Source organism: Macaca nemestrina, chromosome 13 (genome assembly GCF_043159975.1).
Source record: "Macaca nemestrina isolate mMacNem1 chromosome 13, mMacNem.hap1, whole genome shotgun sequence".
NCBI lineage: Eukaryota > Metazoa > Chordata > Mammalia > Primates > Cercopithecidae > Macaca > Macaca nemestrina.
Genome location: NC_092137.1, coordinates 113,456,198 through 113,483,079, shown reverse-complemented (window position 1 = coordinate 113,483,079; position 26,882 = coordinate 113,456,198). Strand labels below are relative to the sequence as shown.

The 26,882-nt window shown below is 42.4% G+C and overlaps 2 protein-coding genes and 1 long non-coding RNA gene across 12 annotated transcripts in view; 1 reads left to right on the top strand and 2 right to left on the bottom strand.

The window, feature by feature from the left end:
* The window catches only part of LOC105490161 (transforming growth factor beta receptor associated protein 1), a 62,588-nt gene extending 53,568 nt beyond the window's left edge, over positions 1-9,020 (bottom strand). The window contains exon 1 of one of the 2 annotated variants that reach the window (XM_071077173.1): positions 8,909-9,020. The gene's annotated coding sequence lies outside the window, so the exon portion shown is untranslated. The remainder of the gene's footprint in view (positions 1-8,908) is intronic. The other variant, XM_071077174.1, reaches the window with a different exon arrangement.
* A 4,281-nt stretch (positions 9,021-13,301) lies between these two features.
* On the bottom strand, positions 13,302-16,728 carry LOC105490165 (uncharacterized). 2 transcript variants are annotated; one of them, XR_003019962.2, is made up of 3 exons: positions 14,974-16,728; positions 14,413-14,723; positions 13,302-14,322 (listed from the first exon to the last, which is right to left on the bottom strand). It is a non-coding gene; the product is annotated as an uncharacterized lncRNA (long non-coding RNA). The 2 variants fall into 2 exon arrangements; XR_011612059.1 differs by having other exon boundaries at positions 14,413-16,728.
* Positions 16,729-16,758: 30 nt separating this feature from the next.
* The window catches only part of C13H2orf49 (chromosome 13 C2orf49 homolog), a 47,659-nt gene continuing 37,535 nt past the window's right edge, over positions 16,759-26,882 (top strand). For 6 of the 8 annotated variants that reach the window (XR_011612058.1, XR_011612057.1, XR_011612056.1 and 3 more), the window contains exons 1-4: positions 16,759-16,913; positions 18,837-19,003; positions 22,094-22,469; positions 24,274-24,348. Coding sequence is in view for 3 of the 8 variants with exons in the window: in XM_024795512.2 (XP_024651280.2) it covers positions 16,815-16,913; positions 18,837-19,003; positions 22,094-22,469; positions 24,274-24,330 (699 nt within the window). In the remaining 5 variants the exon portion in view is untranslated. Of the gene's footprint in view, positions 16,914-18,836; positions 19,004-22,093; positions 22,470-24,273; positions 26,653-26,882 lie in introns of those variants that run through there. The other 2 variants (XM_011755531.2, XM_011755529.2) reach the window with 2 other exon arrangements.

Here is a 26,882-nt window from a genome sequence, read left to right as displayed (position 1 = left end):
TGTCCAAGGCACTCCACAAACCAAGCAGTTGTCAAAAGGGATTTGAGCAAACACTACTCTCTAGACACGTTTCCAAAGGATTAACACAATGAGTCAGAAATAGTTACCATTAACTACAGCGGTGGGATCGAATTTACCAATGTAATAATCCCTAAAAGAAAACACACTGCCTCCTTTTCATCGCCAAATGTCACTTGTCTATATGGAAAGTAGCAATGTCTGGGAGACAAGGGCAGCCTCAGAATGGGCCTTCAGAGGGCGGCACAGATTCCCACACACTGGACCTCCTCTGACTGGCTGATGGCAGGGATCCTGGCTTTAGGCATGAGTATCTTTCCTTCTTTGCCTCTTCCTGCAATTTACAGTTTTTGTATAAATACAAGTCCTTATTTATTTATTTATTTATTTAAGATGGAGTCTCTCACTTTGTTGCCAAGGCTAGAGTGCAGTGGCACGGTCGTGGCTCACTGTAACCTCTGCCTCCCAGGTTCAAGTGATTCTCCTGTCTCAGCCTCCTGAGTAGCTGGGCGTACAGGCACCTGCCACCATGCCTGGCTAATTTTTTTGTATTTTTAGTAGAGATAAGGTTTCACCGTGTTGGCCAGGCCGGTCTCGAACTCCTGACCTCAGGTGATCTGCCCGCCTCGGCCTTCCAAAGTGCTGGGATTACAGGCATGAGCCACCGTGCCCAGCCTACAATGACTTTTTTAAAGTTTCTATTTTGCCATTTTAATATAGAACCTTTATAGGAAAAAAAAATGTTTCTCTGAGAAGCAGTTTCTCAGTTAACTTGGATAAACATATCTACTAAGCCCATGAAGCCGCAGACAGATAGCAATGTCTGTCACAGGGGAAAATTGAGCAGTGTCGTGCTGCATAATGACATTTCCATTAACAACAGACAGCATCTACAACAGTGGTCCCATAAGGTTATAATGGAGCTGAACAATTCCTATCACCTAGTGACAGCCTAACTGTTGGAACATTGTGGCGCAATGCATCACTCGCATGTGTGGTGTTGCTGGTGTACACAAACCTACTGCAGTGCCAGTCGTAGAAAAGTCTAGCACGTTCAATTACACACAGTATGTAGGACTTGATATAATGATAATAAATGACTATGTTACTGGTTTATGTATTTACTCCACTATCCTTTTTATCATTATTTTAGAGTGTACTCCTACTTATGCAGAACAAAATTAAGTTAATTGTAAAACAGAGTCCTTCAGGAGGACTCCAGAAGAAGGAATTGTTATCGTAGGCGACAGCTTCATGTGTGTTACTGCTCCTGACGACCTTCCAGTGGGACAAGATGTGGAGGTGGGTGACAGGGATATGGATGATCCTGACCCTGTGCAGGCCAAGGCTAATGTGTGTGTGTGTGTCTTCATTTTTAACCAAAAAGTTTAAAGTAAAAAAAAAAAAAAAAAAAAACAACTTATAGAATAAGGATATAAAGAAAATATTTTTGTACAGCTATACAACATGTTTTCAGCTACATGTTATTACAAAGAGTCAAAAACTTTAAAAAAAGTTTATAAAGTAAAAAAGTTACAGTAAGCTAAGGTTAATTTATTACTGAAGAGAAGTATTTTTAGAATGAATTTAGTGTAGCCTAAGTGTACAATATTTACAGAGCCTAGAGTACTGTACAGTAACGTTTCAGGCCTTCACTTTCACTTGCCATTTGCTCACTGACTCATCCAGAGAAACTTCCAGTCCTGCAAGCTCCATTCGTGGTAAGTGCCCCATACAAGTGGACCCTTTTTTTAGTCTTTTATATAGTATTTCTACTATCCCTTTTCTATGTTTAGATGTGTTCAGATACACACATACTTTCGTGTTACAAGATTCTCTTGTGCCTAGAGATCCAGTACAGTAGCATGCTGTAAAGGTTTGTAGCCTAGGAACAACAGGCCATACCCATATAGCTTAGGTGTATAATATACTGTACTATCCAGGTTTGTGTAAGTTCACTCTACGATGTTCACACGATGACAAAATTGCCCAGTGGGAGATTTCTCAGAACATATCCTAGTCGTTCACTGACGCATGACTGTATATCACAGATTAGCTCTAGAAAGCAAAGCTATAAGTGAATTGACAAAAGTTGCCATAGATCCTAACAGCTTTTGAGACGGATGAGGGGCAGACAGAACTTGGCACACTTCGTACACACTTGGCACACACACACTCGTTCACAGCTCCCAGTCAACTAGTTAGGGTGCTGGTGCCATATGATTAGGAGAGAAAGCTAAATCACCAAGGACTTGGCCAAAAGCAAACTATGGTGGTGAGGAGGAAGGTGAAGAAAAGGGGTGGTGTGCAACACAGTGGGACACCTTGCCTTATTCCCCATGTTTGTTGAGGCCGGTCCTGAGAAGCTTAAGAGAGAAAGACTCAGAAGCATGCATTGGAGACTAGTTTTCTTGTGGTCCCAGTGATGGTGGCTCTTGTGATGCCTGGATGGGGAAGGAGAGCCTGGAAAAGTCAGGTGGTGACTTCAGTCAAGGGGGCGGGGGGATGTGCTGACACCCACCTCTGGCTTTGTCAGCTTCCTAAAACAGAAACAGCGTGGGCAGCTGCCAAGGGGCCTGCTGCTCAGCCTCTATCTCTGCGACCCCTTGGGACTCGGTGCAAACTCAGACCTTCCTGTTCCCCTTTGGCACAGGCACCAACCCCATGCCCATTCTTCCTCTCCTGGCCACCATATCGTGGGTATTGAGCAGGACAGGCAAGTATGACTGGACATCTTTTTTGCAGGCAGCAGGGAGAGAAAGCTTGAAAACCTCTACTTCCCATGCTGCGTTCCTGACTGAATGAAGAGCCAAATCACAGCCTCAAAATTCTATATTGGGTGAGGAAAGGCAAACCTTGCCAGCAATATTCTCCCACTGCAAGCTACCTTCAGATGCAGTGTTTGTGCTAAATGAATGAAATGAGATGTCAACAAGAGTCCCTACTAAAAAACAAACCACGAAACACCTCCAATTCCCATGGTGGGGTTTGATAGGCTCTCTGACAATCACTGAAGTCCCATCTGAAAAATGCATTTTGGTAGCTTTATGGGTTGACTTAAAGTCTTGAGATACTTATGTGGTTTTCTTAAACGTGTTGTTTCTAAAGATTGTGAAGGTGATTGTCAGAGAGCATCTCAAATCCCCCATGGGAACTGGAGGGGTTTAGATAAATCCAAACAGAGGGATGGTCTACAAAATCTCTGACACCCTTTCAAGAGTGTTAAGGTCATGAAAAAAGAGGAAAGGCTGAGGTACTGTCACAGATTAGAAGCCAAGAATAAGTGACAATTAAATGCAAAGTGGGGAAACTGGATCAGAAAAAGGATCCTGGAAGAGAAAAAAAGACATTAAGCGGAAAAACAGGTGAAATTCAAATCGCGTGTGCACTTTATAGTGTTTACTGGCACTACTTGATTCATTTTGATCATTATACTACAGCCATCCAAGATGTTAACAAAGGAGGAAGCTGGGTAAAGGGTATTCGTGAATTCTGTACTATTTTGCAACTCTTAGGTAAGCCCAGAATTACTTCAAAAGTTAAAATGAAAATGTAATTGGGGAGATAACTGGATAATTATCTCACCTTAGAGTGATCAAGAAAGAGAAAAGAGACCTGGGAATCTCCTTTTCTAGCAGGAAAGGAAATAGTCATAAGACTGTGAGTGTCAGTGACTAAAAAGGACAAACATGAACCCATGTTTCACATTTGTCCATCAGTCCAGCCCAGGACTCCCCTAGCATACTCTGGGCTACTGGAGCCTTTTTTATTGAGCCACTTTTGGAGGTGATTCTTCACCAGCCTAGTGTCCTAGCTTAAAATTACAAGAGGAATAATATCCATAAATTAAAAGGTTTTTTTTTTTTTCTTTCTTTCTGAAAATGCATTTCAAAGAGGAGAGTTTGGGAGTTTTGCTCATGTGGAGTATTTCCTCCGACAGAGGGGCTGAGATTGGTTGGGTTGGGGTGAATGTGAGCTGACTCCTGCTGTGTTCAGAACTGGATATACCGTGAGCTTTGGGAGAAGCAGTCCGATGCGGGGCTCTGAGGGTGGACACTCAGGCCGGGAAGGAGCACAGCCTCTCAGTAAGGATCAAGGCCCCAGAGCAAAACTGGACCACCCCAGCAGTGAACTGTGGTAAGTGTGGGCATGCTGCATAGCAGACATTCCCGACATTAATCTGGGAAGCCTGAGCTCTGCTTGTTGTTTGGTCACTTCCTGATGATCTTAGGCCACTCACTAAGAGGCTCTGTCTGGGCCTGTGTTCTCCTCTATAAAACAGGAACCTGGACTGGGCTGTGTGCTTCCCCTATACTGTTCTTCAGCTACTTCTGGATGAAAAGGAAGGGACTGGACGTCTTGAAAGGTGGAAGAGCCACGCTGGTAAGTACAGGGCTGGGATTCCAACCCAGGTAGTCAGCTCCAAAGCACAAATCCTTAATCAGACGCCACACTGGCTCCCAAGGCCAATACTGCCCCAAGCCTGGATGATGGGTGGCACCCATAGGCTGCAGCCCTGGCTGACGCCCTGATGCCCCCTCATGAGAGCCCAAAAACTGGCTTTGGTGGGATATTGCACACCTGATATAGCATTATCCTTTCATTCTTATCTTGACACTGAGAGGTGGACATTGTTATGGAGATAGAGATCTTAGATGGCTTGCTCAAGGTTACCTAACTACGAGGTGATGAAACAGGGCTTTGACCCTAGTTTTCGTTCATGACTCCAAGGCCATATTCTTACTGATTGAGGGGAACAAGTATGATTTCAGATCCTCTCCTAGAATTCAGTTCTGAACGAAGCGATAACTCTCAGCAGGAGGCCACTCTGGAACTTAGACTGGCACGCTGCCGCAGCTCCTCCTCAGGAGTCTTTGCTATTGCTCCCCTACCATGGATCCAGAAGAGGACTCCTGTGGCTTTATCTGCTTGCTGAAATTCAGACACAGAATAGTACGTTGACACACTTCTCTACTAACATAGTAATCTACCAAAACAGGATACACGTTTATGTGACAGCAATTGCCTTTCCTGAGCTGAACCCCATGCTGGTCTCACGTTCTTCCCTAAGTCCCACAGCCATCTGTTGAATGACTCAATCTTGAAATTTGTCAGGCATCAACAATAAATGTACTGGCTTGTACAAAAGTCAACTTTTCCCCCCTTTGAAAATGAAGACACTACTCGACAACCACTTTATGTTACCTTCTGCACTCATGCAACAGGGACAGCAAGACTAGTTATAGTGCAGTGGACCTGTTCTGATAATCTGCAAGAGTATCTAAAAAAAGACGATTAAAAAAAAAGACAGCTAAGCTTTAATATCTAACTTGTCATCTTAACATTATCATGGCGTATATTTAATATATGTAACTATTCATAGTTGGTATCCTTTTTACTGGTCAATACTAATCAAAATTATTTAAATACATACAAAGATATATTTATATACACACACATATACACACTATATATATGGTATGTGTATACATACATATGCATAAGGGTATATGTGTGTGTATGTACATATTATGTAAAATATACATCCTATAAGAGTACCATCAGCAGTTAGAATTAAAAGGGTTTAGGAAGAGAAGTGGGAGGTAGAAAAAGAGCAGAAGAGAAATATGGCATTTACTTCATAATATCTTCCTCAATTCTGAACCTTCAAACAGCCACAAAGAATTATCGAGTACCGGACAGGAGCAGTGGCTCACGCCTATAATCCCAGCACTTTCGGTAGGCCGAGGAAGACGGATTGTTTGAGCTTAGGAGTTCAAAACCAGCCTGGGCAACATGCTGAAACTCTGTCTCTATAGAAGAATACAAAAATTAGCCGGGCATGGTGGCATGCATCTGTAGCCCCAACTACTTGGGAGGCTAAGGTGGAAGGATCACTCAAGCCTGGAAGGTGGAGGTTGCAGTGAGCCGAGAACACGCAACTGCACTCTAGCATGGGTGACAGGATGAGACTCTGTCTCAAAAAAAAAAAAAAAAAAAAAGAATTATTAAGTATCTACAGGACTTGGTAGTCCATAATATCTAGTCAGTTGTCATCTTTAAATACAGGATTTTTTTCTTAAATCTTTAACTTTCTCAACAGCAGCTACTTGACTGTCAAGAAAAGATATTGATTTCAAATCATCTACAAGATTTTATAATTCACTTTTCATGAGGCGCTTAAAGTCATTTGGGGTGGCACCAAATTAAGTTGTTATTCTACATTCATTTAGTAGGTATGTACTTTTTTAAATAAAGAAAAACGAGTCAGGTTTGCTACAGAGATGAGTTGTAAAGTCTGAGCCAAATTATCGGGCAGTATCCAAACACCTGGCCGCCACAAATGACTACTTTAATGTATTTCTAATGAGGGCTGGATTCAGACCAAGATGAAGACGCTTAACCCATTAAGTAAAATTTCTTCAAGTTTTCTTAAAAGATCACAAATTTGTAATATTAGCATGAAGGAATAAGCCAAATAACTTCATTTTTTTTTTTTCCTAACAGAGATGTTAGCTGCAGACCCAGAAAATACAGCAAGTATTTTGGCTGGTCATAGTGGCTCAGGTCTGTAATCCCAGCACTTTGGGAGACCGAGACAGGAGGATTGCTTGAGGCCAGGAGTTTGAGAAGAGCCTGGGCAACATAGGGAGACCTCTATCTCTACAAAAAAATTTACGAATTATCTGGGTGTGGTAGTGCGAGCCTGTGATCCCAGCTACTTGAGAGGCTGGGGTGGGAGGATCTCTTGAGTCTGGGAGATCAAGACCAGTGAGCCATGGTCACACCACTGCACTCCAGCCTGGGTGACAGAGCAAGACCCTGTCCCAGAAACAACAGCAAAAAAAACACCCAGAAGACAACAACAAAAAGAAAATATAGCATTTTTAAAATAGTGAGCTCTGTGCTTTTAAAACTCCTCAACCGGAGCTGCCTAAATGAAGAATGGGCCCTTTACAAATCCCCGTCTCTGGAGGGTTTAGGCTGAGGTTAGATTGGTCCTGGGATTCCTGCAGTGGTGAAAAAGCTCTGCCTCCAATGCTACGACAAGAGGACTGCCATGCACAATCATGAGTGGAGAAGAAAAGACAGAGTGAATGAAGGCTAAGAGTGGCATCTCACCTCTCACCAATTCAATTGTATAATGCAAACCTTGATGTACACAGCAAATTGGAATTGAGAACCCACCAGTCTAACTCCAGAGTAAACCATTTGTTAGGTTAACAATTGCTCAAAACATAAAACTACATATTTTCAGAGCTGAGGGAGACCTGGCTCTATACCTTCATTTGTATTTGTCAACAATAATTTATTGGGCACCTACTAAGTGCCAGACCCTGTGCCAGATCCTTTCCAGGCACAATTTCTTATTAGAATCTATGTGCCTTTTCTAATATTATCCCTATTTTGATGGAGGAACTTGAGACTCAGAATGTCCAGCAAATTGCCCAAGGGTCACAGGAAATGGCAGAGGCAGGATTTGAACCCACACTCCACATTCATTACCACCACAGAGCACCGCTCCCATTTCATAGATGACCTTGGGCAGGCTAGTTATGGACAGGTTCCAGCAGATTCCAGCCAGTAGACTTTCTAGTACCCCAGGCGGCCTTTTGCTACACATCACAAAAGCAGCTGCAATGACTGTTGAGGCTGCTTGGCTGGCAGAAATGGAAGGAAAAAGAAAAGGAAGCAGCTGACCAAATGTTCCTTCCGACTGACCATGGAGCTGCGAGCTCTCAGTTGTCTGCCAGCTTCCGGCTGACCAACAGAGAGAAGCATGTCCACCATGAGAGAGCAGCAGCCACCACACAGCCCCTCTACACTCGTTCATCCTGACTCCAAGCAAGCCAACATACACAATGCAGTAGGATCTTCCCTGCACACCTTCTCAGTGCTTTAACTTGCCACCACAATCACACACGCAGCTGCCTTTCTTCCTGATAGACAAGGTGCTTGCCCACGAGCACTTCATCAGTGATTAAACTCTGCTCAGACATGTTTTGACCACAGCTGCCCATGCAGCCCACGTGCAGTAAGACCTGCTGTGTGATCTGTGAGCCCCGACTTTTAGCAGCCAGGTAGGAGGCTTCCTGAGGGTCACTCAACAGTCCTTGGGTAGAAGCCACGGCAGGTGCAGACAACTGGACAGCTTCCGTGTTTAAGGATATCAGCACTTAACACAGGGAGGCAGGCGGACTAACTTGCACCTGCACCTCCAGAAGGCAATGGAAAGAAAATAATTTCACGGGGATGACAGCTTCCAGCCCTTGACCTGGTGCTAAAAACAGGGGCCAGGAAGTCCAGCACAGCCCTTTTCCCTGCTCCCCAACACAGCCCTGCCTACTCTCCAGTTCAGGACAATTCAGGCCAGAGTGTGACCCGAATTTGAGCTCTCAAATCCAAAGAGCTCCGAGAAACCTCAATCACAGCGCCAAAACCCTTCCATACCTGGGATGGAGGTGCAAGTCCTTCCCGGCCCTTCTTCCTGGAAAACCCAAATCAAGGACGAGGTCTCTCAGGTCTTCCCTTTGCCCTAAACACACACGCACTCCTCACACACAACATACACACTTGCTGACCCCACACCCGTGCACACCTCATACCACACACACATGAACACTCACTTGCTCACCCCAGCGGGCTAGCTGGCCCCCACAAGGGACACCTACCAAGTCGCACACCTGCACACCTGCCCCCAAGTGTATAGCCACTTGCTCCCCCATCCCCGCCTTCCAGCCCCCACTACACCTGCCCCAGCGCACACGCACGGGCTCGCCCTCCACCCCGCCCCGCCGCCTGCCCCCCACCCTCCTGCTCCCCGCTCTCCTGCCCCACGCGCCCCGCGCCCTGAGCCCGCACCCCACGCCCCACCGCCCTCCGCACTCACCGGCGCCGGCGCCCGCCGTCCCGCGCCGCCCCGCGGCCTGGGGCCCCGCCGCCCCGCTCCGGCCCGCGGCTCCTGGGCTGGCCCGACCCCGCAGCCGCCGCTTCCCGTCACGTGGGGCGGCCGCCAGGCGCTGGCGGAGGGCGGGAGCGCAGCCGTCCCCGCGCCGCCCGCCGGCCCGCGGTCCCTGCCGCCTGGCTCCGAGCACAGGCCGAGAAGCGCCCTGCTCCGGGCCTCTTCGTCCCCCTCCGTGTACCGGGGCCACGACACGGCCCGCCTCGCGGGGCGGCCGGCGGGCGGAAGGTGTTCATTCGGGGGGCGCTGAGGCCGCCGGCCCCGGGCGAGAGCGCGGTCCGCGCCAGCTGTGCGAGCCGTGGGGCTGAGGTCTCTTCTCCGCCCCCGCCGCCGCGGGGAGCGTCAGGGAAGCCGGGCTTTGCCTGGCTGGCTCGCCACCCAGTTTCTGTCACCTACACAGGAGGAGGGCGCTCGGGAAATACCTGCTGAATGAACGAATGAACGAATGAATGAATCCTAGGAAATGCCTGGGCCCGCGGCCACCTGACCAGGCGGGCTGGAGGTTCGGACGTACCGCCGGTGCCCCACCAAGAGCCGAAGGCACTGTTGGGATGCGCAGTCCTCGCAGGAGGCCCGCAGCGCCCCAGGGCCCCAGGGACTGACTGGGACCCCTGACTGGCAGAGTCCACCTGCTTGATAACTTATTTGAGAAGGGAGGCCTGGGACTATCTTACGCTTTTTAGGAAAACCCAACTGCAGCTATTCCTTTGGTTCAGGCCGCAGTGAAGAACTGTAGGTTACTATGAATCCATGAACCTCTCTTCAATATACAAAGTCCAATTTCATGATGAAAGAACTGGAAAGCTCCCTCCAGAGTTGTCAGTACTCAATTATTAGCATATAAAAAGTCAAATTTTCCCAGTGATTTTCAGACTTTAGGAGCTGCTAGTGACCTGTGGCCTCAGCTTTCTTACAGCCACTCTGAGTATTGTAAAACAAAGGTATTATCCCAAGTCTGAAGGCAGATGCCAGATTGTACTCCATGGTCTTCTGTTTCAAAGGGATAAAAAAAGGAAAAAAAAGAAAAAGAAAGTGGCCAAAAAAAACCCAACAATCTTCTGTGACTTGTCCTCCACCCCTACCTTAGTGTGACTCATGGCAACATAAATGCCCCATGCCCAGTGGGGCCAGTGTCACCGGCTCAGCCTCCAAGTAGGGGACTAGCTTCCCAGGAGTGTAAAGCTGTGGCCAGCAATTGAGCTTCAAGGGCAGGCAGCAGTGAATGGACCTTCAAGTCTAAGGTGGCCAACAGCTAGTGGAGCCAGGGATTGGGAAGGTACAAGAGCAAATCCAGTCTCCTCATTTTACCCAGGCTCAAAGAGACTATGTGACTTGTCATCAACTAATCACTGGCTCAGGTGGGCCTAGAATTCACCCTTGTGCTTTAGCATTTTAGTCCTCTACCAGATCACATTACACAGAGCTGCACAAGACTGGTTACAGAGGTGATATCTACTGACTGCCAGACAGTGACTTCAGAAACTGCTAGTGACTGAGCAATGAAGTAGATGCTACTAATTTACCATTTTACAAATGCGTTGATTGAGGCAAAGAAAGGTGAATGACTTCCTGTGTTAATTCACTTAGGAAAATATAAATTAAAAAAATTTTAAAAGGTGACTTGTCCCAAACCTCATGCTAGTAAGAAAAAGCAACAGTAAGAATCCAGAATTTAGCAACAGTGATTCTTTTTATATAGTTTTGAATGAACAGTTTATGAACAATCTTTGTGTTCTACTTTAGATGATCCAGGAGTGAAAATGTATAACAAGAAATAATTCAGACATATTTATTTTATGAAAGGATTTATCACAGGATTCTTATAATGGCAAGCTCCATATTATTCCATCTAGAAACATCAGTTCCTTCTGAAACTTGAAAAGTCTGTGCCACAAATGACAGGCACCTTCATGTAAATGCCTGTACCATAAATGTGCAAATATGTGCATAGGCCAAATTCCTTGTTTCTATTGGTTACATTTAAGAATATCAATCATACGGCTTTCAAAACAATTATTAACTTCACTTTTAATATTTATTAGATATTCCTTGGGCCCATACCAAGCGTTATTTTACAAAATGTGAAAAAGATGGGCTCCGATGAGAACGATTATTGAAGACTGAGTTGCATCGATATAACGGAATATTTTCATAGTTGCTGTCTACTCTCAAAACTTAGGATCCTTATACTTACACATACTTTGTGCTCCTCACTTTCTCACTGGGTATACACTTGGGAGGGCAAGGATTGTGTCTATGCTCTCTGCTGTATCTTTCTGCATGTAGAATACACTCAACCAATTTTTAAAAAATTCTTGAAGCTCAATATTGAAATATTGACTAACCAGATGACTTTTTTTTTTTTGCTCAGGCTGGAGTGCAGTGGTACAATCTTCTCAGCTCACTGCAACCTCTACCTCGCGGGTTCAAGCAATTCTCCTGCCTCAGCCTCCAAAGTATCTGCAACTACAGGCATGCACCATCACGCAGGACTAATTTTTGTATTTTTAGTAGAAACAGGGTTTTACCATATTGAACAGGCTGGTCTTGAACTCCTGACCTCAAGTGATCCACCCACCTCGGCTTCCCCAGGTGCTGGGATTACAGGCATGAGCAACCACATCCGGCCTAGATTAACTTTAAAAGAGGCTTTTAATACTAAGATTCCATTATTCTAATATATAAGCTTTTTTAAAAAGATTTTTTTGAGACAGAGTCTCGCTCTTTAAGAGCACACGTGTAGGATAGTTGGTGTCATTTTAGAAGATAAGCAAAGAAAGGTTACATTTTCGATTTTTTTTAAAGCAACAGCTTACTATGTGCCATGTTTTAAGAGCTTTTACATGTAATAGCTCATTTAATCATATATACACACACATCCATGTACTTGTAATCTAGCTTCACTAAAATAAACTTTTTTGAACTATTATTCACTCAACTATTTCTTGAGCAGCTCCTGTGTGCCAGGTACTATGCCAGAGGCTTCAGCAGATACTGAAATGAGGAAGACAGTCTCTACCCTCAAAGTTTAATGTGCAGTGGTTTATAAGGTAGAGTTGCTAGCCAGCAGGATCAACATCACCTCTGAACTTGTTAGAAATGCAAATTCTGGTGTCCCCATCCCAAACCTCCTAAATCAGAAACTTGGGTTAGGACCCAGCAAACTATTTTTACAACCCTTCCAGAGGATTCTAACGGGCACACAATTTTGAGGACCACTGGATTAGTGTGATATGTGGAAGAAAAACCCACCTAACCAGATCATAAGGGAAAAAATAATGTGCTCTAGAAGTTTGATAGTGGAGCTCAGTTAGGAAGTATCTGAGGATGGGGAAAGGTTCATTCATCTGTATTCATTCAGCGTACACTTACTGTTCTTGTGCTGTGTGGCAGGCACTAAGAAACCAAAGATGAAAGGTAACATGAGATGAGTGCTGTCGTCATCTGAATGTGTACCTCCAAAATTTCTATGTTGAAACCTAATGCTCAAGGTGATGGTATTTGGAAGTGGGGTCTTTAGGAGATAATTCTGTCACAAGTGTGGAAACTTCCTGAATTATTGCCCTTATAAAAGAAGCCTGAGAGCCTGTTGCCCCATCCACCATGTGAGGACACAGCGAGAAAGTGCCATTTATGAATGGGTCTTCACTACACCCAATCTGCCAGCACCTTGATCTTGGACTTCCCAGCCTCCAGAATTGAGAAATGCATTCTGTTGTTTATAAACTACTCAGTATATGGTATTTTGTTGTAACAACTTGAAATGACTCAGACAATGAATTTAAAAGCAAGCCAGTAGTTTAACTGCTCTAAATAGCTAACAACATAGGTCCAAAATGTGAAATATTGCTTAAACTGTTACCTTCACATTGAAGCTCCTTTATGCTCGTGTATATATACTTTATATATATACATATATATATATATATATATATTTTGTTTTTTAGGAGTCGTGCTCTGTCCCCTAGACTGGAGTGCAGTGGTGCAATCTCAGTTCACTGCAACCCCTACCTGCTGGGTTCAAGCGATTCTCCTGCCTTAGCCTCCCGAGTAGCTGGATTACAGGCACTCAAAACCATGCCCAGCTAACTTTTGTTTTTTTTAGTGGAGATGGGGTTTTACCATGTTGGCCGGTCTGTTCTTAAACTCCTGACCTCAAGTGATCCACCCGCCTCAGCCTCCCAAAGGGCTGGGATTACAAGCGTGACCCACTGCGCCCAGCCGGCTCAAGTGTATTTTTGACACAATATTTTGATGAAATATTTATAACATATCTTAACTATTACATTATCAACAAGAATCAACACCAGAGTCCTCAGTATATATTTTGTTCATCATGCATTCATTCCACAAACATTTATTGAGCACCTACTAAGTACAAGCACTGTGCAGGCTAATGACTAAGTGAGGGATTCGAAGGCAATGTATGGACCCTGTCCCAGAGGAATGCACAATCTAGTGAGGTGACAATGCCAGGCATGGCAGTGTTTGTTGATTCCCCACAGCTTTGTTTTTGTCAACTATAGTCACCAAATAAAAATGTGAATAAAACCTCAGGATCTTTGAGTGAAGCAAAAATCCTTATAGTTACCTTAAAATGTTGAGTGCCTTATGGTTACAGATGACAATGTAGCGGGAGTAACCTTAGGCCTGTAAACTCAAATGTGTAACAAAGATAATTTTTTTTTTCTGTAACTGAAACCTATTTCTATTTGAAGCCTCCATTTACCTGCAGTGACAATAATCTTATCAAACGGGAGGCCCTCCTCCTTTCTTTCAGTTTGAAACCTCCATTTATCTGCAGTGACAATCTTATCAACGGGAGGCCCGCCCCTTTCTCCAGGGCTTTGTCAAGACTGGGGAGACTACCCGAAGTGCCAAGATGAGAAGAGAGAGACCTTAGGTCCTTGTGTCACTGGTCCCCACAGAAGTTCTGAGATGTTCTTTGTCCACCATAGTGTTTGGTTTTCAGTCTTTTGGTTTCAGGCTTGAGGGCTGGAGATGTCTGTGGCTTCAATTCTCATGTGGTATGGCAGAAATCTCTGTGTGGCGGCCCTTCTGCCTGGACATATTTGAAGCATCACCTCAGAACTTGTTAGAAATGCAAATTATAAGGCCTCCCCATCAACCTCCTAAATCAGAAAGTCAGCAGACTGCAAATTCTCCAATGTTCCATGCTACAAAGGTTCCGCCCAGGAAGGAATGGGCAGGCATCACCATTCTCTCCTTCCCTTGGAGGAGAGAGGGTAAGTGAATCTCATTCTAGTCCCTCCTCTCTTAATCTCGATTTTTTTTCCTCAGATGACAACCCTTCCATCTCAAGAGTTCTGCTTCAGAGGCACCTAGAACAGTATTAATATAGTTAGTTTTAAGCAAGGAAGTACTCTTAGTTTTAAACTGGGAAGTACTGGAATAAAAAAAAGACATCTTACCTGCCACAAAACATTTTTGCAGATGAATTAAGGCTTCAGGTTAGGCGATGGGTTCAGAAAACCGCAGAGAGAAAAAGCACAGCAAGAACCTGTAACCACTTTTTCAGACTATTAAACTCAAGGTTCTTCCTTCTCACACCATCATCCTGCCACTTCTTTCCTTCGATGACAATCAATAGGATACAAGACGTCTCCAAGGAGAGCCCCCAGAGGAGGCATTTTACACCCTTGAGCTCCAATCCTCACAACATTGCGAGATGGCTTGTAATTTCCATCTCAGAGGGGAGGACGCTACAGCTAGAGTGTATGTCCTAGGTAAGCAAAGAAGCCAAGGTTATAACACAACTCTGAGCCACTCCAAAGCCTGCCCTTTCCTCTAAACTGCCTTCTATGACCAATAACTTTGTAAAAACCAGCTGCCAGTTCTTAAACACTTACTCTGTGTCAAGTGTGTTTACAATCTCTACAATAATCTCCACTCCTTTGATCATCCTTCACAGAAAGTGCTAAGACAGCATTTTCCTGATGAGGGGACTGAAGCTGAGAAACTGAGTAACTCACCCAAGGTTTTGGTGCAACAGAGTAAAACCTGAAATGAGGTCAGGTTTCTAGCCCCAGATTCTCCCAAGGTAGCTGCTTTTGATACTAAAACAATGTGCCTCCTGGTGAAGGAAATGGGGATAATACTAATCACACTCATTTCACTATTGTAATGAAAATCAAATAAGATTTGAGATGTGGAATATGATGATGTTAATACCATGACGCTAATACATTTAACTCCAATTTAAGACAGATGCCTGCCTCAGCTCAGATTTAAGACTGTTCAATTTTGGGCAAGTCTGATCAGCTTTCTTGGCACCAACCTGAAAGAACTAGACTGAGCAACTTTTAAGTTTCCTCCCAGCTCTGAAATTCAGTTTTTAGACATAAAGTATTACATACATAAATAAGAAAAATTGGGAAACACTTCTCAGCTTTCTCTTTTTGAGGATCTCACTTCTAGTACTCTTTTGAGGTTTATCTTTTGGCATCCTCAGAGTTCTTCATATTTTTGTAGACAATGCAATAATTTCCAATAAAATGACACATCACAGAGGATGCATACAATAAATATTCAAAACATATCTGTAAGTTTTATTTTTTCAGACATGGTACCATTCTGTCGCCCAGGCTGAAGTACAGTGTGGTAATCCTATCTAACTGCAGGCTGGAATTGCTGGGCGCCTGTGATCCTACCACCTCAACCTCCCAAGTAGCTAGTATCGCAGAGACACCACCATGCCTGGCTAATTTTTTTTTTTTTTTTTGTAGATACAGGGTCTTACTATGTGGCCCAGGCTGGCCTAGAACTCCTGGCCTCAAGCAATCCTCCCATCTGAGCCTCCCGAAACGCTGGGATTACAGGCATAAGCCACCACACCCGACAAGTTTAAGTTTTAAATGTGCAAAATATTTAGGGATATGTATCGCTCCCATGAATGATAAAAGAGAAGCAGAAAATATTTCTTAGTAAGTGAATTACTGGGAATTAGACTATAATTGATACCTACAGCAATTTAAAAACTTCACTGTAGCTATAAATACATGCAGAAAAAATGTAGTTGGATTTTATGCTTGCTACTTCCTCACTCTTGAGTAAATTATCCTTTCTATGCATCAGTTTCCTCATCTGAAAAATAGGCATTCTGGTAATACACACCTCATTAGGCTGTTCTGAGGAATGTGATAATACACGTAAAACGCAGTCCCTGGCACACTGTAAATGTCTAACAAACGTTTGGCGGTTATTACTGGCGTTTCCCAGCCGGTTATTATTTTTTACATGTGAGCAGGTTAATTCAGAGCATTACTTCAAAACAAATACTTGAATACCTATTTGTCCAAGGAGCCTGGGTTACAGGGAATTCACTAAATAAAGCTTCTAGTCTTACGTTATATAGAAGGGCGATGAAGAGACAAGAAACAGATTAAACAAAGAAAAGCACGATAATTTCAGACACAACCACTGCCATATTTAGAGTACTGTATACCGGCCCCCCGCGCCAGAATTCTTTCCCTTGAGGCTGCCCCAGGAATCCCTTTGACCTCTGCCGTTGGACGTCACAGAAAGCGCGACCAATCGTCGCCGGCTCCCGGAGCTTCACTCTTCCCTCCCTTCCTGCAAAACTTGACACGCCATTTGTTTCTACGTCTGACATCGTTCTCTTTTCTCTGGTCCCTGCGAGCTTTTGCAAGCTGGACCAGGCCCCAACACTCGCACCAGCTGCGAGAGAAAGAGCCCTGCATGCGGCGCACTCAGAGTGACGACACACTCGAGTCTCCGCCCGGGTACGTCACTTCCGGAACGCTTCCTTCGCGGGGATTTGTGGGTAGCCGACTGGGGTCTCCTGGCGACGACGATGGCGGGGGATGTGGGCGGTCGCAGCTGCACGGACTCGGAACTGCTGCTGCACCCGGAGCTGCTGTCCCAAGAGTTCCTTCTCCTCACTCTAGAGCAGGTTGGGCGCGCCGGATCGGAGGGAGGGAGGGAAGGAGGGCGGGCGAGTGGGCCTTCCCAGGTGAGGCGCTTGCACCTGAGCTTGCCTTAAGTAGCCCTCGACAACCACTGACACTCCCGCCGGGTTTGTGCCACTCTCCACCCACGCAAACCAGCCAGCTGTCCCCTCGCTCCCGCTCCTCGCCTCCTCTCCGAAAAAGAGACGTCCGTAGAATATCAGGAATGCTTGGGAAATAGGGCTTATCTATCTGAGTCCCGATGGCTCGTAAAGAGGAATCCCAGGCGACACCCCCTGCCTGTGTGTAAGCACCGACCTGAGGAAGAAAGGAAGTGGGGAAGAAGCGTAGAATAGACATGGAAGGTAGAAATCATGGACTGTCAGGACTGGAAAGCATCTGAGAAGCCGTCCATTGCACACCCTCTCTAATCGTTTAAAGATGATTAAACAGTTCTAGAGAGATGAAGTGACTTGTTTAAGGTCATAGCATCTGTAAATGGTACTGCCAGGGGGAGAATTCAAGGCTCCTGGCTCTCCATGTAGTGCGTGCTCTTTTCCAGCTGGTGTGGCCTGTAGTAATAGGAGAAAAATGAGAGAGGAAAAAAGTGATGTTTTAAGTGATAGAGAATTACTGAAAGTTTCCTTGGGGTTTATGTATCGTATTTTGTTGTTTTCCATATGGTTTTCCCCTGGTACCCTATCTTTCTTGAATTTCAAGTCCTCTTGCCAAGTAGAGCTTATTTTAATTATGGTAGTAAGTTTTTACCTGTGGTTATCAAACTTTTTAGGTACTTAAGAATCAGTCGAGGGCTTGCTAAAACACAGATTGATGGGCTCCGTCCCCTGTTTCTCGTTCAGTAGTTCCGGAATGTGGCCTGAAATTTTGCATTTTTAACCAGCTGGTTGCTGGCCTAGACAGCACGCTTTGAGAACAGCTGTCCTAAGGCCTGTGAATTCTCTGGGAATGTTGTCCAAGAGAATCCTGGGAGTTTCCCCTACCTCTGAGTGAGTACAGGGTAAAAATAGGTGAGTCCAATATACGAAAGAGAAGTAAAATGTGCTTTTATTAGTTTTTGTTAGAGGATATAGGCTTGTCAGTTGTACTGTTTAATGTTTTCAATGTAATGTTTTCAAGCCTTTCTGAGTTGAAATTGAAGAGCCTGTGATCTCATTTCCATTCTCATTTTTCCTTCTTAAATCCAAACTCTGTCTTCATGACTACTACTGTGCTTATGCTGTGGTTTTCATGATGTCAAGAACAAATTGGAAAATGAGGAGGAATTTGGTGATTTAGATAGAGATGGTTGGACAGTGACTGGAGGCTTACTTGAAAGGACCAGTGAAAATGGGGTGCAGGCTTTTCTAATGATGTACTGCTACTGTCATCAGTACGGGGATAACAGTTTCTATCTGTGGTATTATTTGAAATCTTAGTAGTTAACTTCAATTTAGGAAGCACCAGATTAGAGAAGCACGAGAATTATAAGACAGACTGAGACCTTCATCCCACTAATCTGATCATGATAGTAACACTCAAAGTAGCTTATTGACAGAATGTGGTGATTGTTAATCATTGTTAGCTTTCTTTTGTCTGTTTTTCCCGGGCAGTCTCCCGTTTTCAATCCCCTTTGTATATTAAGATAATATTACTGGAAATGATCTTTCATGCTTGGTGTGTTGGCTGAGCAGTTGTGGACAGCAATCCTTGTCACACTGAGAAAATAGGACCATTGTCTTTAAGATGAGGCTGAACCTCATATTTACAGAATTCAACCTATAACACTGCCTCTGAGTGCACGTGTTTTGTGAAAATGGTTTTTTGTAATTTGTTATTTAAGCAGTCATGTTTTACCCTGTTAGGTAAGGTGGTTACTTACTAAAATCAAAAATGTTGTTTTGAAATTGCTTTTGTTTCCTTTCCCACAGAAGAACATAGCTGTTGAAACTGATGTAAGAGTAAACAAAGACAGTCTTACTGGCCTTTATGTCCAGCACGCAATACCATTGCCTCAGAGGGATTTGCCGAAGAATAGATGGGGGAAAATGATGGAAAAGAAAAGAGAACAACATGAGATTAAAAATGAGACTAAAAGGTACTTTTTGGTGGTTCTAGTTTTCAATGTATCTTATATAACTAAACAGTTACTGATTTTTCCTGAAGTAAACTTAAGTAAAAAAGTTATTTACTCAATAACTATCTATTGAGCACCAGGCACTGTCCATATAGCAGTGAATAAAACTGACAAAATTCCCTGCTCATATTTTTGTTGGGAGAAACATAATAACACAGTTAAGATATGGTATTGTTATATAGTAATAAAGACCAGGGAGAAAGATTACAATTTTTGGTAAATTGTCCAGGAACGATCTTAGTGAGAAATGACATTTTAGTAGAGAGACCTGTAGGAAGAAGAGAACAAGCTAGCATTCCAGGCAGAATACAAGAGGCTGGATCTTGAATGTGCCCATCATATACCAGAAACATCAAAGCAGCCATCAGGGCTGGATGGCGAAGTAGGAGGAACGAGTTGTGTTGGGGGTGAATGGGAGAGGTTGTCAGATCATGTAAAGCTTTGTAAGTTATTGTAAGGACTTTGGCTTTACTCTGAGATGAGAAGCCACTAGAAGGTTTTAAGCAGAGTGGTGACATCATTAGATGTACATTTTGACAGGATGACTCTGGCTGCTGTCCTAAGAAGTGATTTAAGGTGTGTGGGGAGGGAATGGGCGTGTATAAGAGTGAAAGCAGGGAAACAAATTAGAAGGCTGTACTGTAATCCATGCAATAGATGGCGGCAGCTTTGACTACAGTAGTAAATTTGGTAGGTTGGAGCATGCATGTTTGACGATAGAGCCAATAGGATTTCCTGAATTTTGAGAAAAAAGTCAAGTCAGGTAAAACTCTAAAGTCTTTGAATAATACACAAATGGAAGGGCCTGTTAACTAGCTTAAGTTATGCTATTTAAAATTATTTAATTTCAAAAAAATTTTTATAAAACCACAAGCAAGTGATTTTTCTTTTTTAAAGAAAATTACATGTGATTAATCAGTGTTGTTGATTGGTTAATAAGTACAAAGTGTCCTAAGATCCTTAAGTGAACTCTTCTGTGTCTATTATATCTCAAGTGGATACTATCGATCAATTAATTTTTTTAGCACCTTCTATTTGTAAGACACCATCATAGGCAATCCACTAGAAGCAGTGAGAGAATACAGAGTAGGAAGGTGGGGGTAAAGGGGAGTATGTTCCTCTGAGTTTTAGTCTCTGTTTTACAGAGAAAAACTTAAGGATTGAGATTATTCTCCAAGTACGAAGAATACATGTCTCCTCATTGTCTTTTGGAAAATACTCACATAGTATGACCTTTGATCAAGAATGCATTTCAGATTGACCATCATTTTAGCTTGGTGGTTACTTTTACTTGTACAGACTATGTAGTGGTGTTAACTTTCATAAATATGGCTTACACTGCATATGACTTTTAATTTACTTTTGCTGTTATTCAGCCAGTATTTTCCTCTTGATCAGCACATTCAGGCATATTGTTCTAGTAAGCAAAACTTTATGTGCTGGTCATAGTTTCCTTTGAAGCAATCTTCGTACAGCTGTCTTGATTAGTCCCCCAAAATCATTTCGGAAAGGATCTTTGACTGTTTTTTAAATTCACAATTGGATCAGAGCATTAGAACTGGAAGGATCTAAGAGATCATCTTGTATTGTTGAACTGCTTATTATTTTATCTGTAGAGGAACTGAGATCCTGAGAAGAGCTATAACATGCCCATGGTCACACAGAGCTAGGACCAGGTCCATAGCAACATAGCCCGGTGCTTCTCAAACTTTAATGTGCCTCTTGAATCTTAGATTAAACAAATTGTCAAACCCTGCTCTCAGTCCCTGTTTCCCTTCTACAAAGGCAGTGGGTATACAGTGAGCTTATTTCTCATTTTCTACCAAATGATGTTCAGTGATGACCCAAGAATTGTTGAGTTTGGCCAACTGCCTAGGAGTCTGGTTCAAAGGTGGGTTTGATGTATTAGTTCAGGTTGATGCCCCAGATTCTCCATTTCTTACAAGCTCCCAAGCTAATGACATTGCTGTGCTGGTGCTGCTGGTCCCTGGATCACACTTTGAGTGGCAGGGCTAAAATGTTCTTCCTGATAACTGGCTATGTCAAGTTCTTTTAACATGTTTAATTAAAAGGATTTTTTTTTTTTGAGGCCAGGCGCAGTGGCTCACGCCTGTAATCCCAGCATGTTGGGAGGCTGAGGCGGGTGGATCACCCTGAGGTCAGGAGTTCAAGACCAGCCTGGCCAACTTGGTGAAACCCTGTCTCTACTAAAAATACAAAAATTAGCTGGGCATGGTGGCATGCACCTGTAATCCCAGCTACTCAGGAGGCTGAGGCAGGAGAATCGCTTGAACCTGGGAGGTGGAGGTTGCAGTGAGCCGAGATCGTGCCATTGCATGCCACCCTGGGCAACGAGAGTGCAACTCCCTCTCAAAAAAAAAAAAAAAAAAAAAATTTTTTTTTTCAATTGATCTGTGATATAGCTTGAGGTATAATAAGTAGTAAGCAAATGAATGCTTTCATTATTAACCTTTACTATTAAGAGTGGAAATTAGGTTTCCAGGAGGTAAATATGAGACACTTGCCAAATTTTACAATTGAACTTGTACAAATGTCATAGTTACAATTAGTTTAGAAAATGCCTTGGCTTTAGAGACCTTTATTGAATGGAGTAGAATGCTGTGCCTCATTTGTAGACTGCTACTGTGGTAGTCTTGGTATAGTTTTATAGTTTATTATCCTTTTTAAATAATAACAGATTACATGGTTAAGATAACCTCATCAATAAGCTGGTGTTTGTTTTTTAACTAGGAAATCTCATTTTAAGTTCCAGGGCTAGATGGTTAATTGATGTTTTAAAAATAGCTGCATCTTGTGTATACATTAAAGCTAACTTTGAATTTCTTGTACATAACTATTTTAAACTTTGAAATAAAACACTAGGAAATTCTTTCATTTAGAGTGAACATAGAAAATTCATTTTTAATAGTCTCACTTAGAATAGATTAGTCTTATCAATAAATCTTTTTGTTTACTGTTTATTTTAACTTGAATTCCAGTGAACTTGAATTCCAGATGGTATTTTTCAAGAGTGCATCTCTTTGATTTCAGGAGTAGTACTGTAGATGGGTTAAGGAAAAGACCCCTCATCGTATTTGATGGAAGTTCAACAAGTACAAGCATAAAAGTGAAAAAGACAGAGAATGGAGATAATGATCGACTCAAGCCTCCCCCTCAGGCAAGCTTTACCAGTAATGCCTTTAGAAAATTATCAAATTCCTCTTCGAGTGTTTCACCCCTAATTTTGTCTTCCAATTTGCCTATGAACAATAAAACGGAACACAATAATAATGACACTAAACAGAACCATGACTTAACGCATAGGAAAAGTCCTTCAGGCCCTGTGAAGTCGCCACCATTGTCCCCTGTTGGAACTACTCCAGTGAAGTTAAAGCGAGCTGCTCCTAAAGAAGAAGCAGAGGCCATGGTAAGTATGGGGGTGGTTTCCATGCTGGTAAGTGGTCTGAATGAAACCTGAGCAGTCTGCCTGATGACGGGAGGTGGGTCGACTGTGCTACATTCTGTTCTTGAACCCTTTTGATGGTCTGTCCAATTTGTATAATACATCTCATTACTCCAGTACTTGAATCCTGGAATTTTAAAATCCATGGTGATTAATGTTTTTAAAAGTTCACTCAAGTTATTTCTGCTTAAATACGTAGAGAGAGGAGCTGTTAGGCAGTTTTCCTAGATTTTTCTCATTTAATTCCTTTAACTGTCTTGGAACTAAAACAGATAAATATTCCTTTATTAGCAGGGTTTAGAACATTAAGTAATTTGTCCAGGGTCACACATTTATTAAGTAGCATTTGGGGCCTGACCTTAAGTCTATCTTAAACCCACACCTTAAACCCACACCATACCTTAAACCCACACCAGAATCTTTTTAAGATTTACCACTTGCCTCGCCTGCTGCTCAAGTTACCTCGCTTTGTGGGGATAGCCGAAGTTGGGGAAATCTATTATGTTGCGCTCTACTATGTTGAGTCATTTGGATGCTTGTTGGCAAATTTGGTGCAGTTAACACAATGTATTAGAGTTTAATTTGTGAGATGAGTTTTTATATATATATATATATATGTAATATATATAGGCTCTTCAGAAAAGTACTTTTACTTTTAAATACCTAGTAGTTTAATAGCCGTTATTCCTGTAGTATACTTTGGCTTTGGTATTATTATCATCTAATCATGTATCCAAGGGATCAAAACTCGGAAAATTCAAACATTCTAAAATAGTAGACCCTGGGAAAAGAAAACCAGCTGACTTGGTCATGAGTTTTTTACTTTCATGAGTTCATTGACTCCTGTCAGTAACCCTATGAAGTAGGCATCTTCGTTATTCCTATTTCACAGATAAGGAAACAGAAACTTAGTAAATTTAAATAAGTTTGTCCAGAGTTCCAGAGTTATTAGTAAGCGACCGGACTGCAATTTGAATTTAGGTTTCTTCTATCCCAGGGCACACACTCCGGAGGCCATGCTTCCTCCATACACCCTTCAGCTACCTTTGTAGGAGAGAGGAGGAAGGTGTGGGATAAGAGTTATAAGAATAAAGCTACATCTCAAATATTGCCATAAGGAGTAAGCCTCAGAATTTTTTTTTTCCAGGCTGTTAAACAGCATTTCTCTACCCTAGAAAATTTTACTCTTTTATAGATACGAGATACACATTTTTGTAGAGACAGGGTTTCACCAAACCTTTTGGCCAGGCTGGTCTCAAACTCCTGACCTCAAGTGATCTGCCTGACTCGGCCTCACAGAGTGCTGGGATTACAGACGTGAGCTGCCTACCTGGCCTGTTTCCCACTGACTTTGGATTGCCAAGTTGATGGGGGAGATGGGCTGGACAGGGAGAAGGCAGATCTGGAGCAGTCAGTGGTTTTCAACTCTGATTGTATGTTAAGATCACTTGAAGAGCTTCCAAAAAAAAGCAAAAAGAAGTCAGAGCCTTATCCCCCTACCTTTTATGGATTCTGGTTTAATTGGTTCTAGGATAAGACCAGGCCTGGGGCATGTTTTTAAATGCTCTGAGTTATTCTAAACTACACAGGTTTGAGAACCACAGCGCTAGAAAACTCACCCCCTTCTCTTTGAATATATTCCCACCAGATGGCAGCAGTGATCTTCCATTAATATATTAATAGTAAACCTTGGTTGTTTAAAATGTTCATTTTAGTTGTTTTCTGATATTCCTACAAGTATAAACTAATTTCTGTTCATGTCTTTCAGAATAACCTGAAGCCCCCACAAGCAAAAAGGAAGATACAACATGTTACTTGGCCCTGAAGAAAAGTTTCCAAAAATGTAAATATACTGTAACTGTAGTTTTTCAAACATGTTCATATATATTGACAATATTTACAGAAATCCTGATTATTGTGGAATTTTCTTAAGAGGTTCCAAATAGGTTTAAAAAAATAAAGGATTTATTTTCCTTCCCTTCTTCCCTCCCTCCCTTCCTTTTTTAAAATTCTTGCCTGTCTTGCCCTGATTAGGAAAGAATATCTTTTAAAACCAAAGGCTTAGTATATGTCATTTATATTGACCCTACTGAAATCATTAGCTGCAAGTCTGCTATAAAGCATCCATTGAATTGGCCAGGCACAGTGGCTCACGCCTGTAATCCCAGCTCTTTGAGAGGCTGAGGCGGGCAGATCACCTGAGGTCAGGAGTTCGAGACCAGCCTGACCAACATGGAGAAACCCCGTCTCTACTAAAAAATACAAAATTAGCCGGGCATAGTGGTGCATGCTGTAATCCCAGCTACTCGGGAGGCTGAGGCAGGAGAATCGCTTGAACCCAGGAGGTGGAGGTTGCGATGAGCTAAGATCATGCCGTTGCACTCCAGCCTAGGCAACAAGAGCGAAACTCCATCTCAAAAAAAAAGAAAGCATTCAGTGAATTTTAGGAGTTACTCTCATTAGCCTTGTTCAGAGTCTTTGGGGAAATTTGAGATTTTTTTAAAAACTCAAATATTTTACTAGTTTGCCTGCCATTTTAATTTCTTTTACAAAGCAGAAGCATATAAGAATTTATCATAGTATTTTAGTAAATATTGCAACATTCATCCTTAAAGGTTCACCAAGAAAAGCATCTTTGTAGTACTGCTGGAAAACTATTGAGAATATACAGATAAAAATGTTGTTCTTTAATTGCTTACATTGCTTCTTCCCATAAAAAGCAAAAAGGAATCAGTGCTTGCTATTGTTCCTTTCCTTGAAGTTGTAACAATTGATATATATATTATGAGTTGACTGGTCGATTCTGCATCTGGCCCATCCTTTAGAATGTTCTTGTCATGCAGCAGTCCTACCTACTGTTTTCATGAGCAGTCTGTGATCTCACTCTGTGAGTTCAGCTATTACTCGCTCCGGGGAGCTTAATCTTTTCAAAATGACGTTGATTTAAAAAATCTTAGGCAGAGTAATCATGTTAGAGGTGGTATTCGATGGAAGAAAGTTTAGAGAATTGGGAGTGGGGGTAGAATTCTAGAATTTATAAGAGTCCAGGAAGCATAGCAGTCAGGGGCAAAAATTAGTGTAATATGGAGTAGGCAATAGAGGAGCCACTGGAGTCGGAAGTCACTGCAGAGTGCAACATAGGAAGGTGGATTCCTAGCTTACATGCGATTCCCTGCAGCTGTAATATAGACTCTTCCCACAGGGCTGTTCCACACAGAATTACCTGCTAAGGTTTTTTGTTTATTTTTGTTCGAGTGGTATTTTTCACTCCAGTTGTATAATGGAAATCAGTGGGAAGATAGGGTTTACCTTATATTCATGAGTTCTAGTTTCTACTCTTCTGCTGTGTGTTTCTAAGCAAAAGCAAAGGATACTTCATACTTTTTTGTTATATGATTGATCTTCAAATTGGGATTTACCTTTTTAAATATGTTTTAAAGTAGTCTTATTTCTCTTTTGATTTGTTAAAACAAGCATTTTAGTTCAGCTATTGAATAGCCTTCCAAAAAATTTATTCAGCCTTGCAGGTAAGTATCATACTAAGACTTTAACCCAATAGTTTTTAATCATTTTGCCTTTATTTCAGACTGTAAATCTGTACACATAAGATAAAACATACTAAGTACTGCATAAATTAACGTTACAGTAAATTGTTATCTGCAGGGCTGATAGACATAATAATGTTGGTGGGCAACTGTGATCCTATACATAAATATATGCAAAAGGAGATTTTAAAAGTGCAGATTTTAGAGTAGATGGACAAATTTTATTTTATATTCAGTTGTCCTTTCCGCTTCCTTCTGTGTTTCTCTCTTAGTTGAGAGAGAGTTAGCCATTTGACGATTTTAAGTCAGTGGGAACTTATTTTTAGTTACTCAATAAAATTAATATTTTATTTGTATTTTAACTTACAGAGTAGGTTGGTAATAACAGCTGAACTGTGTAACATTGTTGCTTCAAATTGAAGTTTATATTATGAACATTCAGAATCAGTGCTCATGTAGCAGCATATTATTGAGCTATTTTGAGTTTGAAATGATGTGGAGAAACGCTAAACCATTTACTATGTGTTAACATGATCCCACCTTCTTAGAGCTTTGTTCCTTCTGAAGGTGTATGGATACAGCTTGAAATGTCTTTCTCCACATAGTGAAGCATGCAGAATGCTGGGAATCTGGAGCAGCAGCCCTGGGAGCCCTATGTTTTGAAGTATTTTGGTTTGCTTCAAAGGTTAGAAGAACTTGATATGTATGGCAAACAACTTTAGAATACTAGTTACTCACTAACATGAGGCGGATAATGTTGCTCTTGATTCTATATTCCAGTAAAGCCAGCTTTTCTTATTGGAGTAGGCAAATGAATGGCATTAGAGTTAGT